Source organism: Stenella coeruleoalba (genome assembly GCF_951394435.1).
Source record: "Stenella coeruleoalba genome assembly, chromosome: 3".
NCBI lineage: Eukaryota > Metazoa > Chordata > Mammalia > Artiodactyla > Delphinidae > Stenella > Stenella coeruleoalba.
Genome location: NC_137148.1, coordinates 33,764,718 through 33,780,503, shown reverse-complemented (window position 1 = coordinate 33,780,503; position 15,786 = coordinate 33,764,718). Strand labels below are relative to the sequence as shown.

Genomic DNA, 15,786 nt, shown 5'->3' with positions numbered 1-15,786 from the left:
TGACAGAAACAGCCTGCAAGAAGCAGAAGCCTGCAGAGGAAACCTTGAGACCATAAACAAAATTTTAAAGTGTGGCAGTGTGGATGCGGGCAAGGATGTGGAACACAGGCCACTCTTCCACACTGCTGGTGGGGTATAGATTGGTCATATATAGGTTTTGGAAACTTTAGTGAAGTGTAACCTAAACATAGCCTACAAAGCAGCAATTCGAGTTCCTGGTGTCTGCACTAGAGAAGCTCATTTGTATGATTAATACAAAATATAAGATAGTGGTTGTATGGGCAGTACAGGTAGAGAAGATGTGACAGAGAGAGGGAGATAGGAGCCTTTAAGTCACTGGTAATATTCTATTTCTTGAGGTGGGTGGTGGGCATATATAGTCCTGTTTGTATTATTAGTTTTCTCCAAACTGCAAGTATAGGTTATTCACAGCCTTTTGTACATAGAAATATTTCATAATTAAAAAAAAAAACATTTTTAAGTAAGGCGACACTGTGGCAGTGGTTAGGAGACTATCACAGCCAGTCATGAGCAGGTCCTTGGGTTTTAACACCCACACAGGGACAGACCATCAGGTTCTGGACCCACATGGAGTATGGAGTTCAAAATGAGACAATGGATATTTCAGCTTGAATGACATAAATTAAAAGTATCATTGCCCTATAACACAGATTTAAAGAATATATATTCCTAAATAGTGAATGTAACATAAAAGAAGAAGACTCACAGATATAGAGAACCAACTGGTGGAAAGGAGGGGGGCAATATAGGGGTGAGGGGGTGGGAGGTACACACTACTGTGTGTAAGATGGGCTCAAGGATGTATTGTACAACACGGGGAATAGAGCCAATATTTTGCAGTAACTGTAAATGGAAAGTAAGCTTTAAAAATTGTATTAAAAAACTTTAAGAATAAATAAAACATTTCTTAAAAAAAGAAAATGTATTCTTTTTAAGCCTATATAAGACATTTCTAAGAATTGACCACATATGAGGCCACAAGTAAATTCTCAACAAAATACCCAAAAAAATCAATATCATATAAATAACGATCTCTGGCAACAATTCACAGATTAGAAAGAAATCAAATCAATGTAATTAAGTACCTGGAATGTATAGGAGAGGATATTTCCGCTCAGTCTGTAGAAATCTCTCCCATCCCCGCTAAACACCTTTCTGCACTGACCACCAAAACTTTTAGTGTTGAGGACTTTGTTCCTAAACTGGCCTGTGAGCGCATTGTAACTGTTTTTAAAAAAATGAAAGAAGAAAAGGCTGTTAAAAACTAGAAACACCACTTGCTGAAACAGGCATCATTAGAGAACTCTAGATATTCTTGAAATACATTACAGTTAAACATCTCTGGGAGAGCTCAAATAAAAAGCCTCCTAGAGCACACTATGCATTACCCAACTCCCCCTGCTTGCTATAATGGTTAAAACTAATAGCTGGGGAAACCCAACATCCTTTTAGCCTAAGAACTTATTTAGGAAACACACAGCCCTTTTGTATCTATGGCAACAGCTGGTTTTGAATTGAATCTATAGAAAAAACCAAACAATTAAGATTACTCTTGAAGAGAGAGAACTCTCTACAATGATTTACAACTAGTCGGCCTCTTAGCATGCTAACTGGTATACTCTATAAAGTAACTTTACCATTTTTCCATTAATGAATTTCATAGTAGTATAGAAAAATCACATCTCAGCAAAGAGATTATCTTAAAACCTTGAAACTTTAACTTGGGTCTGACCGTTAAAAGTTTTTCAGAATTCTTTTTAAAAAGGCTAACAGGATTGCCTCAACTTCACTTGAAAGTTCCCAGCTAGTTTAGGTGATTACTTTTCAGTCTGAGTGTTCCAACACACTTTCTCTCTTCTTCCGCTGCTCTCATTCTGTTGTCTCTTCGTTCCCTTAAGTAGCCCCACATCATTGAATTAGTTCTCCCCTCTTCCCTCCCATAGGGGGACTGACTGGCCAGGATTTCCCAGGTCTGAAGGATTTCCTTAGATGCAGGACTTTCAGTGCTAAACCCAACAGTCCAGGGACAACTTGTCCCTCTATGCTTTACCACATATATTTACAGGTATATAGATAGGAATTTTTAAATTGTTTCAGGATGTGGCAAAGAGCTCTAAGCAAAGTCTTGACTATTAGGTGATTTGTTATTAGACTTACCAAACCACAAAATAAAACACAACAAAATAAAAACTACAACCCATCGATGTGTACAGGAAGACACCCAACACCTTACCCCTGTCCAGTAAGTTCTATGTTGGGAGGAGGTTTATCGAGGTCACAGGAAGGCCTGCTTTCTGAGTCCTCACACCTGTCTTCATCAGCACTGTCCTCTTCACAGTCAGAATCCCCATTGCAAACCAAAGATCTGCTGATGCACTGACCTGAACACAAGAAAAGCCACCACACAAAAATAAAAGAGGTGAAAAGGAAAACGCTACCTGGGATCAAAAGATTTCACCCTGGACCCTCAATACAACACTGATACTCTAATGTGAGTTTGAGATACACCCTCAGTGCCCAGGGAAGGACTGCTGATTATTTTGGTCCTCATTTTTCAACATGCAAATTGATTCTGACCTTGGCTGGACACAAAATTGAAAATAGAACCTGAATTCAAATTCCAGGCTCTCACCCATAGCCATTAAGCACTTTGTCTGAATTCTCCAAAATCACTCAATGCCAATCAATCACTGGGAAGACAGATTGACTTCCTGCCCTTCAACTTTCCATTTCTCTTCTGTAATCACTGACCAAGATGCCAAAGTGCTGTCTTTCTTGGTGATTTAGATATATATGCTTTGAGAGCATGAGAACTGGATTAAAAGATTAAAATTCGACATTTCTTTAGCACCTTCTCTGTTCAGGACACTCTTGGGTGTTGGGATACAAATATGAATAAAAAGGGTATTCACCAGGGTTTTCATATACTTTACAATCTAATAGGAAAGAGTATGAAGTTAGATCATTACAATTCAGCAATGTAATTGTTGTGATAGATATAAGCCCAGGGTACCAGAAGCACAAGGAAGCACTAGAGGGTACCAGATGATCTAGCCCCGGCCTCCCTCCGCATTATAGCCAACCATTCTCTTACTAGCTTCCTACGCCCTAGTCATACTGGATCACTTACATAAATCAAAGACCAACCTTTTTGCCATCTCCACTGACTTTGCACCTACAGTTCTTCAAAAATCAAATCACACATTACCTACTCTCAGAAACCACCCTTGCCCCACAAGCTACAATGTATGCCCTTCATTTGTGCCCTTATAGTGTGCATGGCACAAAACTGTCCTGATAGCACATCCCACTATGCTGTCACTTGATCCAATGCAGCAAACATTTGTTGAGAGTCTACTGTGTACCACACACTCCAGATGCAAAAATAAAAGAAATATAATACACACCTTCAAGGAGTTCAGTCTACCAAAAGATATCCAGGGCAACAAATACTTCAGATTACAGATGATACAATGTACATAGAGAACACAGAAAAGTAATCTGTTAAATAGCTCTATCAGTTGGGCTTTTAGCCTAGGTCTCCCTAAGGTGGCATCATCTGATTTGGGTTTTGAAAATACAATAGGAGTTTGACAGGTATTGTTAAAAAACACGTCTAACACAGGAAATATTTATGTACTATTTTGCCCACAAAACTTTAAGAATTTTGAGGGAAGAGGCTATGTGTTTCATTCTACATCCACAACCCTCATTTCTGTATCTGGAACATAACAAGAATAATAAATGTTTGCTAAAAGTTGTTGAATTAACCTTTCTGCACAAATGCAACATAGACAATAGGTCAAATATTATTCAATCCAAAACTGTTTCATTTCCCCATGCATAGAGATGACCCATATTGCTCCTTGATTAACTAATTAGAGTTGCTTTTCTTGTAAAAATAAAAATAATTTGGGCAGTAATATTGTTTTTGCCCAATTTCAGTCTTCATTCCAGACTCATTCCACATCTTCACCAAAAATGCAATGTCAAGAACTGTTTGGGTCTGTCAATAGCCATATTTCTCTTTCAAAGAAGCAAAGAGTATCCCCACCTTTATTACCAGATGACACCCATGCATTTAAAAGAATGACAGTTAAGTGTGTAACTAATATGCCAATAAAAATCCAACTGATTTGGGGGAAAATTAACTTATAGGCTAATATAAATGCAGTACAATTCAACAAATACATACTGAGCAAATTAAACAAATAGCATTTGAACTTACACTCTGCGTGCCAAACCTATGGGAAGCAAATACCTGAAAAACACCTGAAACGTTCTCCACATCCCTCTTCTGTTGGACATCCTCGTGTAGGTTCACACGATTGTGGTTCAAAAGCACTTCCAACACAGGGATGGCCGCCATACTGCCCATAAACAGCAACTGACCGCCTGCGAGTCTAAATACAAACCAAATAGCTTTTCAATATCTCCAGTTTCCTTTATCTGAGAAATAAAATCTGGGATAAATTAATACAATTGGAGAAATAATGTTTGTAAAATTGTTCTGGTGTACTACAGAAGTAAAGCCTACAAAATCAATGCACCCAGAAACCCACTTGTCTTTGAGTACAGTGACACCTGGGTTATTATTTATAGAGCACTCCCAGTTATATATTTACTCTTAGGGTTGAATGAAAAAAAAAATTAGTGAATCTTTAAGAAAGTATGCTGGATAGACCAGATCACAACACAAAATGACTAATTTTTTGCCAAAGCAATGTACCAAGAGCTAATTAGAAAAGGTGAAGTGAATTTTGCTGGAGAAAGAGTAAGCATATTGGGAAGGGAAGTTAAGATGAACAGGAGTAAGGGAAACCTTTAGAAAAGTGGTGGTAATTAATTTGAGCTGAACCTTAAGCCTTCTTCAGGAAGGCAAGGTGAGGCAAAACAATCCAGAGAGACATATATGCTAACATGGAAGTCAAATTTACAAAACAGAAGCCTAAGTGGTCCACAGGTGAAGGTACATCTACAATGATACATTGCTGGACAACCAAAATTACTGACCTCTGAAATGGGAAAGATGTCAAAGGCCTATCTTAGGGTGGGGTGAGGTAGGAGGGGGTAGAAAAAAATTTGAGGAAATCTCTAAGGCAAATGAGAAAACTAATTCATTCTAAAATTCATTTACTCAATATGAAGACATGTATCTAATGTTTAAACAAAAAGAAAGATCTGCAAAATCATTTTCCTCCCCAAAGGCAATCAAAGGTGCATCTTTTAAGCCTCTTCCTATACTCAACTCTTACCAGTTAATAAAAATGGACAAAATCTGAGATTCCAGAGAATTTAAACCTTTAGCAACAGGGAAGACTAGATATACAAACCAAAGTTGAATCTATTCATTCATCCTAAATTGGAACAAAGGGTCACAGATATGTAATTTGAACTCTGAGCAGGTTTGCAACAGCCTGGGGCTTTCATTGCGTCTAAGCAGAGGAGTCATAGAGGAGTATGAGTGAGGAATGGAACTCAGTATAGTTTCTTAGTAAGTTTTTAGTTTCTGTATTTAATTGATGAAGACACCTCTTATACGTGGCTTAGTAACATTGTGCTTTTCTGAAGTTCCAAAGTATAGATTGCGTTGTCGTATAAGTAATGTTTTCCTTCTCCATAGACACCAGGATGACCTTGATGGCTGTCTGCTCTCAGGGTCTCATTCTCACCTATCAAATTCTGATCTTATGACCCCTTTTTCATTTTCACTTGTCTTCTTCTGGGTGAAAATTCTGTTTTTATCATCTAAGCATGATGACCTTCACACAAAAAAATTACTCATATGAAAAATACCTTCGATCTACCTCTATTTAATGTTCTTTCTTAACTTGTTTTTAAATTATAAAAATGTTTTCTGAAGTTGGTGTTTGTTTGACTTTTGTTTTGTTATTCATGTACCTGTTTGCCTGTAATCAGAGCTGTCATCTAATATTATATTTGCCAGAAACCAAATCCTAGTTACTTGTGTAACTTGTTTTGTAAATACCCCTCATGTAGATACTAAATAAGAAAAATAAGGATAATGACGATGCTTCAAAACACAAGTTATCTTCTATAATATGGTTCTGTTATTTTAATAATTTTAAAATGACTTTAAGTGCACATTTTTATCTAAACTGAACCACCTTTAAAATCTTTTACAAATATCAAATCATGTTGTACACCTGAAACTAATATAATGTTATATGTCAATTGTATCTCAATACAAAAAAAAAAAATTCAGCCATTCAAATGTTTAGAACCTTTGAAACCAACATTGTATTTTTGGAATTTATCCTAAGATGATTATCAGAAAAAAGACATATCTATGTGCAAAAATGTTCACTAAAGTTTTATTCATAATAACAAAATATATAAATAACCTAAATCTCAAACAATAGGAAGTGGATAAATAAGATTGGTATATACATATAATGGAACATAATTCAGCTGTCAAAATTCATGCTGATAGTATAATGTTAAGTTAAAATAGAATATAAAATCATGATCAAATAATCCTATTTTAAAAATCATAAGCACATAGAAAGAAAATAAATTGAGGAAACACCCAAATGCCAGTCAGTAGAACTCTAATTAAATTTTTTAAATGTACATTCATACAATAAAATGCCATGTAGCTATTCAAAAAGAATAAAGCGGATCTGTGCTTACACGGAATAAAAAAGAAAAGAGAAATTGAAAGAGTAAATACTAAAATGCTGACATATTGGTTTCTTCTAAATGGTAGAATTATAAGTAGCGTTTTCTTTATTTATATAGAAATAAACCATTTTATTTCATTTATAAAACTATAAATCATTTTCTCCAATGATTAATTTATAATAAGGAAAAAACGGACATTTTTAGAAGTACTCTATAATCTCTCAGTCAGGTCTGGTATTTTATTTATATTACTTTTGTATTAAACTTTAAAAATGTTTGACTTTCCATGGTCATTCACTATTAGTTAGGTAAAGTGAAGCAGCTATTTTGCTACTCTTTAGTGTTTGTTTCAAATGAAAAGAAAAGTTGAATCCAGTAAATATGAAATTTTGAATTATCTACTAACTTCATGTCATGATATTCTTATTTCTCTGATAGTGAAAGAGTTAGTGAGTTGCTTTTAGTGTCTCTCCTATGTATATTTCTAGGCTCAAATGTAAGATTTAGAAAAGTCCTGCAAGAAAAATGAGAATGCAGAAATTTTTATTACAATATTAAGTATGAAATAAATCATACTTTTTCCCTTCAAAATTACTAATTACATTTTCAAAAAATAAAACAACATTCAAAAGTTAATGCCATTGTGTCCACACCTAAGCTATTTCTACATATAAATAGTAAATACAAAGTTTTCACATGGTCCTACCTGAGTCTTGGTACAACCATTGCATTCTGACCAAGGGGCATAGGAAGCCCACTGGCAATTGACTGGCGAGGAGGCACTGTCATAGTGTCAAATTGTCCATCATGAAGCCGACAGAAAGGTAGGAGAGAAGACAAAAAATTGGCAAGAATAGTCAAAAATTGCTTCACAATTTTTTTCCTAAGAGGCACCAAGAGGATCCCAAAATATATAAAAATATATGTGGGAAGGACTCACTTTTTCAGAGATTTATTAAATTTCATTTATGAAATATCTAGAATGTACCAGGCACTATTTAGACACTAGAGCTATATACATAAAAGAGATAGGATACTGGCAATTGGTAGAGGGGAGGATGAAGACACAGATGTGTAAACAAATAATCATAACACAATAATCATGATCCTTTGTACAGTAGAGCTAATGAGATAGATTTCCTAACAGAAATGTGTACAGTACAATGCGTTGTGGAAATATACATAAGAGAGTGTCTAAAGTTGGGAGGCTAAGTGAGAACATATAAAAGGAAGGTATTATGGCCTTTGACAGGATTTGGACGATGAATTGAAGAGCTATACAGAAATTTAACTGAGAGACAACAAGCTCTAAAACGACCGTATGAGAAGTAGGAAACCAAAATCTGGCAAAGGCTAAATGGACGAGAATTGAGTTTTACGTGCTCCCCCTGTTTATCTAGGTCACTTCTCAAGCACACACCCAAGTACAGTAGCGTCAAGTTGAGCTCAAAGAATTCCACCCCAATAAAATACATGTGGAAGATGGCAAGCTGACTCTCTTACAATGCTTAACTCTGGCTGTGTCCAAGAGGTCATGTTGCTTAGTCCAAAGAGATTAAGGAAGCCTTACCTAAAACCACACTTTACAAGGGGTAGAGGAACCAGGACTCCTGCTTTCTGGACTTTGAGTACATTCCTAACCTGGGAGACATCTCAGGTCAAGGTGATTCCTGCTTAGTTAAGCATAGCACTGCCAGGTGCTGCAGATAAGGAGTGCCATTTGTGGCTCAGGTGCCCTTATGGGGCTAATCTTGCTAACCTGTCATCTTGATATGGCATCAGTGATCCAAATGCCTTAGTGTTTTTGACCTTTAAACAATCTGAACTTAATGCTATGTGTCTATTTTGTCTCCCAGAGACAGGCAGAGGCCTTCCCCAAACACCGAGGCTTGGGAAGGGAAGCTCGCTTGGCCTCACCTCCTCTGTGCACCCTGTCCAGTCCCCTCACAGAGCCCTTATCACACCTGCACTGAAATCAACTCTTTCAAGATCTCAATCACCCCCTCTACTCTCAGTACCATCTGGCTCCTCTGTGTCCCAGTCACTGGCACACCTCCAGACACATGTTCTGACAGTTCGATGAGGTAAACCGACCTGGTCCTCTCCCATCAGACAGTGAAAGCAAAGCAAGGCCGTGAGTAAATGATGCTGGCTTTTTTCCAGGTCTCAAGAGCCGATAAACCTATTTCCTTAAAAAAACTCTCAACCTTTAAAATCCCAAAGACTATTTTGCAAAGATTACATTTAAAAATCAAATTCTGCTCTAAGATGTGTAAGTCAGCTGCCATTCCCTGAATTGCAGGTAAAACCATGGTACTGGGAGAAGCAGGAAACCTTGAGGTGTTTTTAGTCTTCAGGTTTCTTCCTTATAGGGAATAAAATAAAGTAAAATAAGAATAAGAATAAAACACACTTTCTCTATAATTGCCTTTTCTAGAAAAGGGAAAGAAAAAAAGTGTTGAAGGGTTAAACATGCTCAGGCTGCAATGTAAAAATCAGACCATAGTTAAGAATTTCCTTAAAATAAAAGAAATGATTGTTAATGATTTCCACACACAATCCAAAAAATTCTCACCTTGAAAAAACTTGGAACTCTCCTATAAATCCCACCAAGAAGAATAAACTTATTGCCTAGGAGGGGGAAAAAAAAACAATAAAGCAATATTTTAGTTAGCATTGCTTTAATGAGTCAAAAGTGAATACATCTGTACAAGTCAAGATTTGTGAGTTGGGAATAGAAAGAGTGAAAGAACCATGGAGAAGCCTTGATGATTCTGCTTGACTGTTAAGTTTTCATTATACATAAAAATTTAATACAATTCTCTTTTTTATTTATTTATTTTTTTGGCCGCATTGGGTCTTTTATTGCTGCACATGGGCTTTCTCTAGTTGTGGAGAGCAGGGGCTACTCTTCGTTGCGGTGTGTCGACTTCTGATTGCAGTGGATGCTCTTGCTGCAGAGCACGGGCTCTAGGCACGCGGGCTTCAGTAGTTGTGGCGCACGGGCTTAGTTGCTCCGCGGCATGTGGGATCTTCCCGGACCAGGCCTCGAACCCGTGTCCCCTGCATTGGCAGGCAGATTTTCAACTACTGCGCCACCAGGGAAGTCTCTAATACATTTCTCTTGAGTTCACCTCCCATTATTCATTTCTGGAAAGACAACTAGGGGCTAGGTGATGTCGTTGACAAATAAATTGAAAAGACTCCCCAGAGTTAAAAGTTCACAAACATTTCTTTAGGGTCCCATCATCTTTTAATTCCTTACTCCACTCTCTTCTCTAACTTTGGTACCCATGAGGACACCAGAGAAGAGAATGCCTGGAAAGAAGAACAGTTTCAAGGGCTGAGAAGCTAAAAGAGAAATAACTTCCTAAATGGAAAAATCAAAAGTGGAGGTACATTCCTAGCCAGAGATGCCATGATACTCATCACAAGCCTTAGCTCTGCGGGTGGTTCCTTCAGTCTTTAAAACACCACAGAGGCCTTTTATAATCACATTCATGTGATAGCAGCAGCCTAAATATTGAGCATCTGACAGGTTATGAAACTGTATGTAAAATGTGATTGCATTTTGTTTGAAAATCAAATGTGTATTGAAAACAAATCTACAAAGAAACATAACAAGGAGACTAGTTCATTTCTGGTTGTGAAATCATAGGTGACTTTTATTATTTTATTTTCATTTCTATGTATTTTCCTACTTTGACAACTGAAGGTGAAAGGAAATACAATTCAAATCTGTACTGGAGACTCCTTAAAAATACCAAACACATTCAATTCATAACCCAGTAAAAGAAGTCCTTAAATCATCTTACCTCACATTTTACCAGGCCAATGTTCTTTCTCTTCTCTTGATCTCCCCAAACCTCTTTTCTCTCAGGGTAGCTGTGGAATGGCTTCCCAACACTTTTTCCAGATGCTTCTACTCACCTTCCTAGATCACCCATCCTCTTATTAGGTATCTTTTTTTCAGTTGTAAAATCCTAGTTGCCTACTTCTGCCTTTTACAGCCTTACAGAGTTTTTAGCCTATAATCTGATTAACATATAACCAAAAGGGCAGAGAGGTCCCAACAGCTGTGGACACCCTGGAAATGTGAACAGTGGTGGGAGAGGCTATGGATACTTTTCTGATTTTTCAACAAACACGTGAAGCACATAATGGAAAGCAACACCTTTTAAACGTTGGGTTTTTTTTTAATTATAAACTGCAGTGGGTTGTTTCTTTTCAACAATATGTCTTTTTTTGTACTATGTCAACTCATTTTTCCTGCCCTTGGGCCAGCCTATCTCATAGCTCTTTTAGTCACTCCCAGGCATTCTGGAACAATCTAACAGTCAAATTTCAATGTATCATCCAATTTTAAATGTCTATCCTGCTCCCAGGTCCTGCGGGAGGGGTGGGGTCTACTTCAAAATTCCTCTGCTTTATTCTCCTTCTTCTCTTCCCCACCTCCCCAGGATGCCTGTCTTCTCCAGAGTCAGCGCAGCACGAGTGAGAGGGGCAAAAGCCAAAAGGATCTTGCTTGCCCGACGCAGCTGGAGTCCAGTGCTGGTAAATCAGGGTGTGTTGGATGTTTGAATGCCAATTCTTTATCTCTCATGGTGTTTTTGTCATTCTTTGGATATCCCTCCTTTGGGAATCTACAACCACTGTTCTCTGGCACAAATCATTCGTCTCTTTGCTCAGCTCTCTTGAGTCTCACCAGTGCCCGCTTCCTGATGCTGCCTGCTGGGGTTGCTTCATCCCGCAGGCGTCTCCCAGGCAGAGTCCCTGACAACCCAAGTCTGGCCCCTTTCTAAAGGTCCACATCTGGTCCATGGGATACCTGCACACATCCTTGCCCTGTCAAACTCTGGATGTCAGGGTGTAACCAACACTGCTGTGTTGACTTACTTGCTAACCACAGGGCAGTGAACCAGCCTATGCCTTTAGATTTTCTCAAACGTGAGTAGGGTATCATTCCCTATACACCCTCATGCTCCAAGGGACACAATATTGCATACTTTTGAGGATGGAGATGGCCAAAGGGTCACCAAACAAATTTAGGGCTACTCTTTTGGTATTGCAATAATACCACATTGAATGTACAATATCTCACTTTAAAATGTGAGGGTACTGAGCACCTATTATTATTGGCCTTTGACTCTCAGGCAAAACAGGCATCGTGAAAAAATCCATTTTAACTTTCTATTACATATTTTTTAAAATGTCAACGAAGTTTTAAGGGATATACTTTTTCATCAGAAAAGATAACCTTGCCACCATCTTCCTTGTATATATATTATAACCCATGAAGATCTGCTTATCACAAGTTCATGAGTTATACAAGCTGAATCTCTTAACCAAAAGAATGTCTTGAAAATTTGCGAGCTGAGTACCTGAAAAATGAAGCAGTTATCATTCCTTGCCTTTGGAAAGAGTATCTCATCAAATGGACAAGATAGAACAATTATAAATTAATAAACAAATTAATGACAGATATAGACATACATCTGAGTTAACTCTATAAAAGAATTGCTTAGTTGAAAAGATATCGTATCTTTGCAGTGTGTAATGTAGCTAAGCTGGGACTACATTTCCCAGAATTCTCTTCTCTTCTTTCTTATGACTGAATGAGCATTAGCTCTACCTCCTTCCTCTGAAGTGTTTCAGCTACAACCATTGTCTCTATGCTTCTAATTTCTCCACATCTGGTCTTTTACATTTGTCTGTTGAATCATGAGCCCATTTGAGGTAAAAAAAAAAAAAAACACATTAATTTCTGTAGCATACACTGGGTTCCAAATTCCAAGAGAAAAAAGTATGGAAAAATCAAATCTAATTTCTTAGCATGCCCTAATTAATATCTTGATCAATAAATTTAGAACATAGGGCACCAAACAGATGAAGAAGAAGGTAGATTTTAAAATCAATTTACTTACATCTTTATCAGAAATAGACATCAATTTGCAACACTTCTAGCGATAAAGAAATGCAAAAGGGCACAATAATATGATTTGAGTACTTTGTAGCCATTAGAAGCACGTTATAGATTGAACAATGACAGGAGAACATGCTTATGATATAGTGAGCAAAAAGATTCAGATCTAGATTGATAGCAATTTCATAAAATATATATTGTACATGCTCATATAAAAGTCTGAAAAGAAATAGATTAAAATGTTAATAGTGGTTATCTCTGAGTGGAGAAATAATCGATATTATCTTCTCTTTGAACTTATTTTTGCCAAGATGGTAGTATTCGAATCTGGAAAAAGACATTTTTTTAAAGGCACAAACACCATCACAGTATAATTGACAGAAGACAGCTGGTAACATCAGATCAGCTCTGGGTGTGGCGAGGAAGCAGAAAAGCCCTCATCTGAGACATCTCTGTGCCTGACCACATCCCAGCACCATGGGAATCATGCTTTAGGTTTACAAACCCCAGGTTCTTCTCAGTCCATGGAAGAGAAAGTGAAGGTCTGGACCACAGCCAGCTCAGAGGGAAACACTTTTTGCTCTAAAGGCCTGAAACACTTCAGACCCAGTTATCTCCTATCCAAGGGATACAAAGAGAATGAAAAGAATTCTGGGACCACCTCTCTGAATTTAGTTCACATGAATGGTGGGGGGGCGGGCCGCGGGGGAGAAAAAAGAATACTTCCTCTTAAAAGGCCAGACCTGAAAACCATTTCTAGTGGTGTCTTCATAGCCTAAGTTTACCGTCTCTGAAATGTATCACAAAAGCATACCCTTCAGATTTACTGTAAAAATATGAATCTCTACTTTCAAATATAGGTGAGAACTCTGCGTGCAACTCACAAAGAAATCATTTCTTTATTTGTTGATATTTTATCAACCAACTGAAAGATAAAAGTAAATATGTTACCCCAGCAGAAAAATGTCATAATAATCAATGATCCATCTTTAAGCACAAAACAATTATTAAGATGTCTCATCATAAAATAAGTAAGGAAATTGATTGATGGTTAATACAAATATTAGGTGAAAGTATACTAGCTAGATGACTCTAGGAAATGCATCCTATTCTTTTTGAGCTAACAAGCATTTTAAATTTTTAAATAAAAATACAAGATAGAGAGATAGAGATTAGATTATATCGTAATTCTAACTTTGTATGATTACTTGATGTTCTAGCATCATAACATTAAACAAATTAACTTTATGATTTGTGTGTAATTTTCAAAACTTAATGAAATGTAATTTCACCCATGAGTTACTCAAGACCCGCCTCTCACTCCGCCTCCAAAGCCCCTGGAAAGTGAGCGTAGATTCAGTATTGCAAATCGGTGGCATAGTGATGACAAAAGCAATCTAGCAGCTGACAGGGCTGAGAAATTATTGTTCCAGCATTATAATGTAAAATGTTTAAAGTTTAAATACAAACCTCTGCAATAATAAAATTGTAATAGCAGGTTCAACTTATTTTTGCATCCCAGAATTCTAGTCTATGATAGTGATTTCTGTCTTCAGTCCTGCATTTCTTTATCCTTAACATTTGGCCATTTTCCATTAGACCAATATGTGTTTTTGGTAAACCTTTAGTTTCATTCAATTTATCTGTATCTTCTACTCTCACAAGCCTTATCTTCTCATCCAGATTCCAAACTCTAAAGTTGCAAGTCTCCAAATTCACTTTTCTATAAAGCTGTTAGATAAGTCAGATCATGGGGGTTCATTGCGTGACTCCAAATCAAACAAACAAAATCCGTGGGAGGGAATTTTTCCCTAAGGAATAACAATTGTATTATTGTATTTTATTTCTTAATGGCTTTCTTGGGACTTTCATAAACATTGTCTCCAATCTCTGATTCCCAGACCTCTAAACCAATAAATTAACTGCAAGAAAAGAAAAACAAATTCACTTTGGCTGAATTGTTAACTATATTTAATTAAGAATTTTTTTAAAGTCACCCTCGGAGATTTCTCTTTCCTATTTTCCCATGTATTCTCTTTTTTTTTTTTTTTTTTGAGTTATTTAAGTTAAGCCTTACTCCCTTTTGAGTTAGCTTTGTTCACAAAAATAATGAAGTTATCTTACCTTCATGTTTGGGAAAACATTCAGGGCAGAAGACAGAAGGAAAATTTCCTCCTCCAGTGCCCAGTGAATTTTCAACAGGAGGAAGAGCCCAGCAGTCTACTCCTCGCCTGTCTCTCCCTACTGGGGATTCACTTGGCACTCATATATAGAGCAAGTGGTTCCAAGACTTAGCTGTGACCCCAACCAGGTTCTCTGGGGACACGAAGAGCCTGCCCTGTACTTAGTCTGTGTCTTGAAACCAGATGCATCTTATCAATTTACCCAGGCCTTAGCTACAGTCAGCTGGGACTGTTTGGAAGTGTAGTTCTGAGAAAACATCTGTAAATCAAGAAAAGCAGCAAATGTTCTCACTTCAGTGTTTAAGTGATTTTCAACCAAAGGAGACTCTGTGTAAGGCAGGGGATAAGCCTCCTTCCCGTTTCGATCTACCACGCCAAGCAGATGTTTTCATGATTCTCTAAAAGGGTGTTATACAACAGACTTTGAGATTAAACACTTTGTGGAAGAAAAAATTTAAATGCAATTCTGTCACTCAAAATGTAAATGGAACATTCTGGAGTGGAATCCCCCCAAAATATATATATCCTAACACAATATAATGCACACCCCTTCATGCTTACTTTCAATGATCAAATGATCATTGAATGATCAAAAAGAGCATCTTTTTTTGCAAACATATTTAAAGGCATCACTAATTTCCCCAAGAACAGCCCTTAATCCTATGATATTCAGATCACTCTGTTGGAAAATTCTTGTCACAGTCATCAACCATGTCTCTGTTCTCTTCTTCAGTTGCCTCGTCGTATTCTGCCGGATCTTCACTTTCCATGGCTTTGCATTGATTCTAGCACTTCTCCAACATCATTTTCATAGATTTCACAAAAGGCTGCATTTTGCAAGATTTCAGATTTTCTATTAAAGTTGAGCTACAGTTTTTGTTTTTTTTTTTTTTTTTTTGGTTTGGTTTGGGTTTTTTGTGAGCTACAGTTTTATTTGCATGGCTTGGCCAAATATTCTGAAACTAGCTGTTAGGGCATTATGGGTAGGAGTGACATAAGTGTGAAGGAGGAAAG

General features: G+C 37.2%; 1 protein-coding gene across 2 annotated transcripts in view; it reads right to left on the bottom strand.

Moving 5' to 3' along the window:
- Window positions 1–15,316, bottom strand: part of C7 (complement C7) — a 53,665-nt gene extending 38,349 nt beyond the window's left edge. Inside the window, exons 1-6 of one of the 2 annotated variants that reach the window (XM_079918540.1) lie at window positions 14,714–15,316; window positions 9,242–9,297; window positions 7,373–7,448; window positions 4,283–4,424; window positions 2,255–2,402; window positions 1,107–1,245 (exon numbers count right to left, since the gene is read on the bottom strand). In XM_079918540.1, the coding sequence (XP_079774666.1) occupies window positions 1,107–1,245; window positions 2,255–2,402; window positions 4,283–4,424; window positions 7,373–7,448; window positions 9,242–9,297; window positions 14,714–14,719 (567 nt within the window). In that variant the 5' untranslated portion in view covers window positions 14,720–15,316. The remainder of the gene's footprint in view (window positions 1–1,106; window positions 1,246–2,254; window positions 2,403–4,282; window positions 4,425–7,372; window positions 7,449–9,241; window positions 9,298–14,713) is intronic. The other variant, XM_079918539.1, reaches the window with a different exon arrangement.
- Window positions 15,317–15,786: the final 470 nt, after the last annotated feature.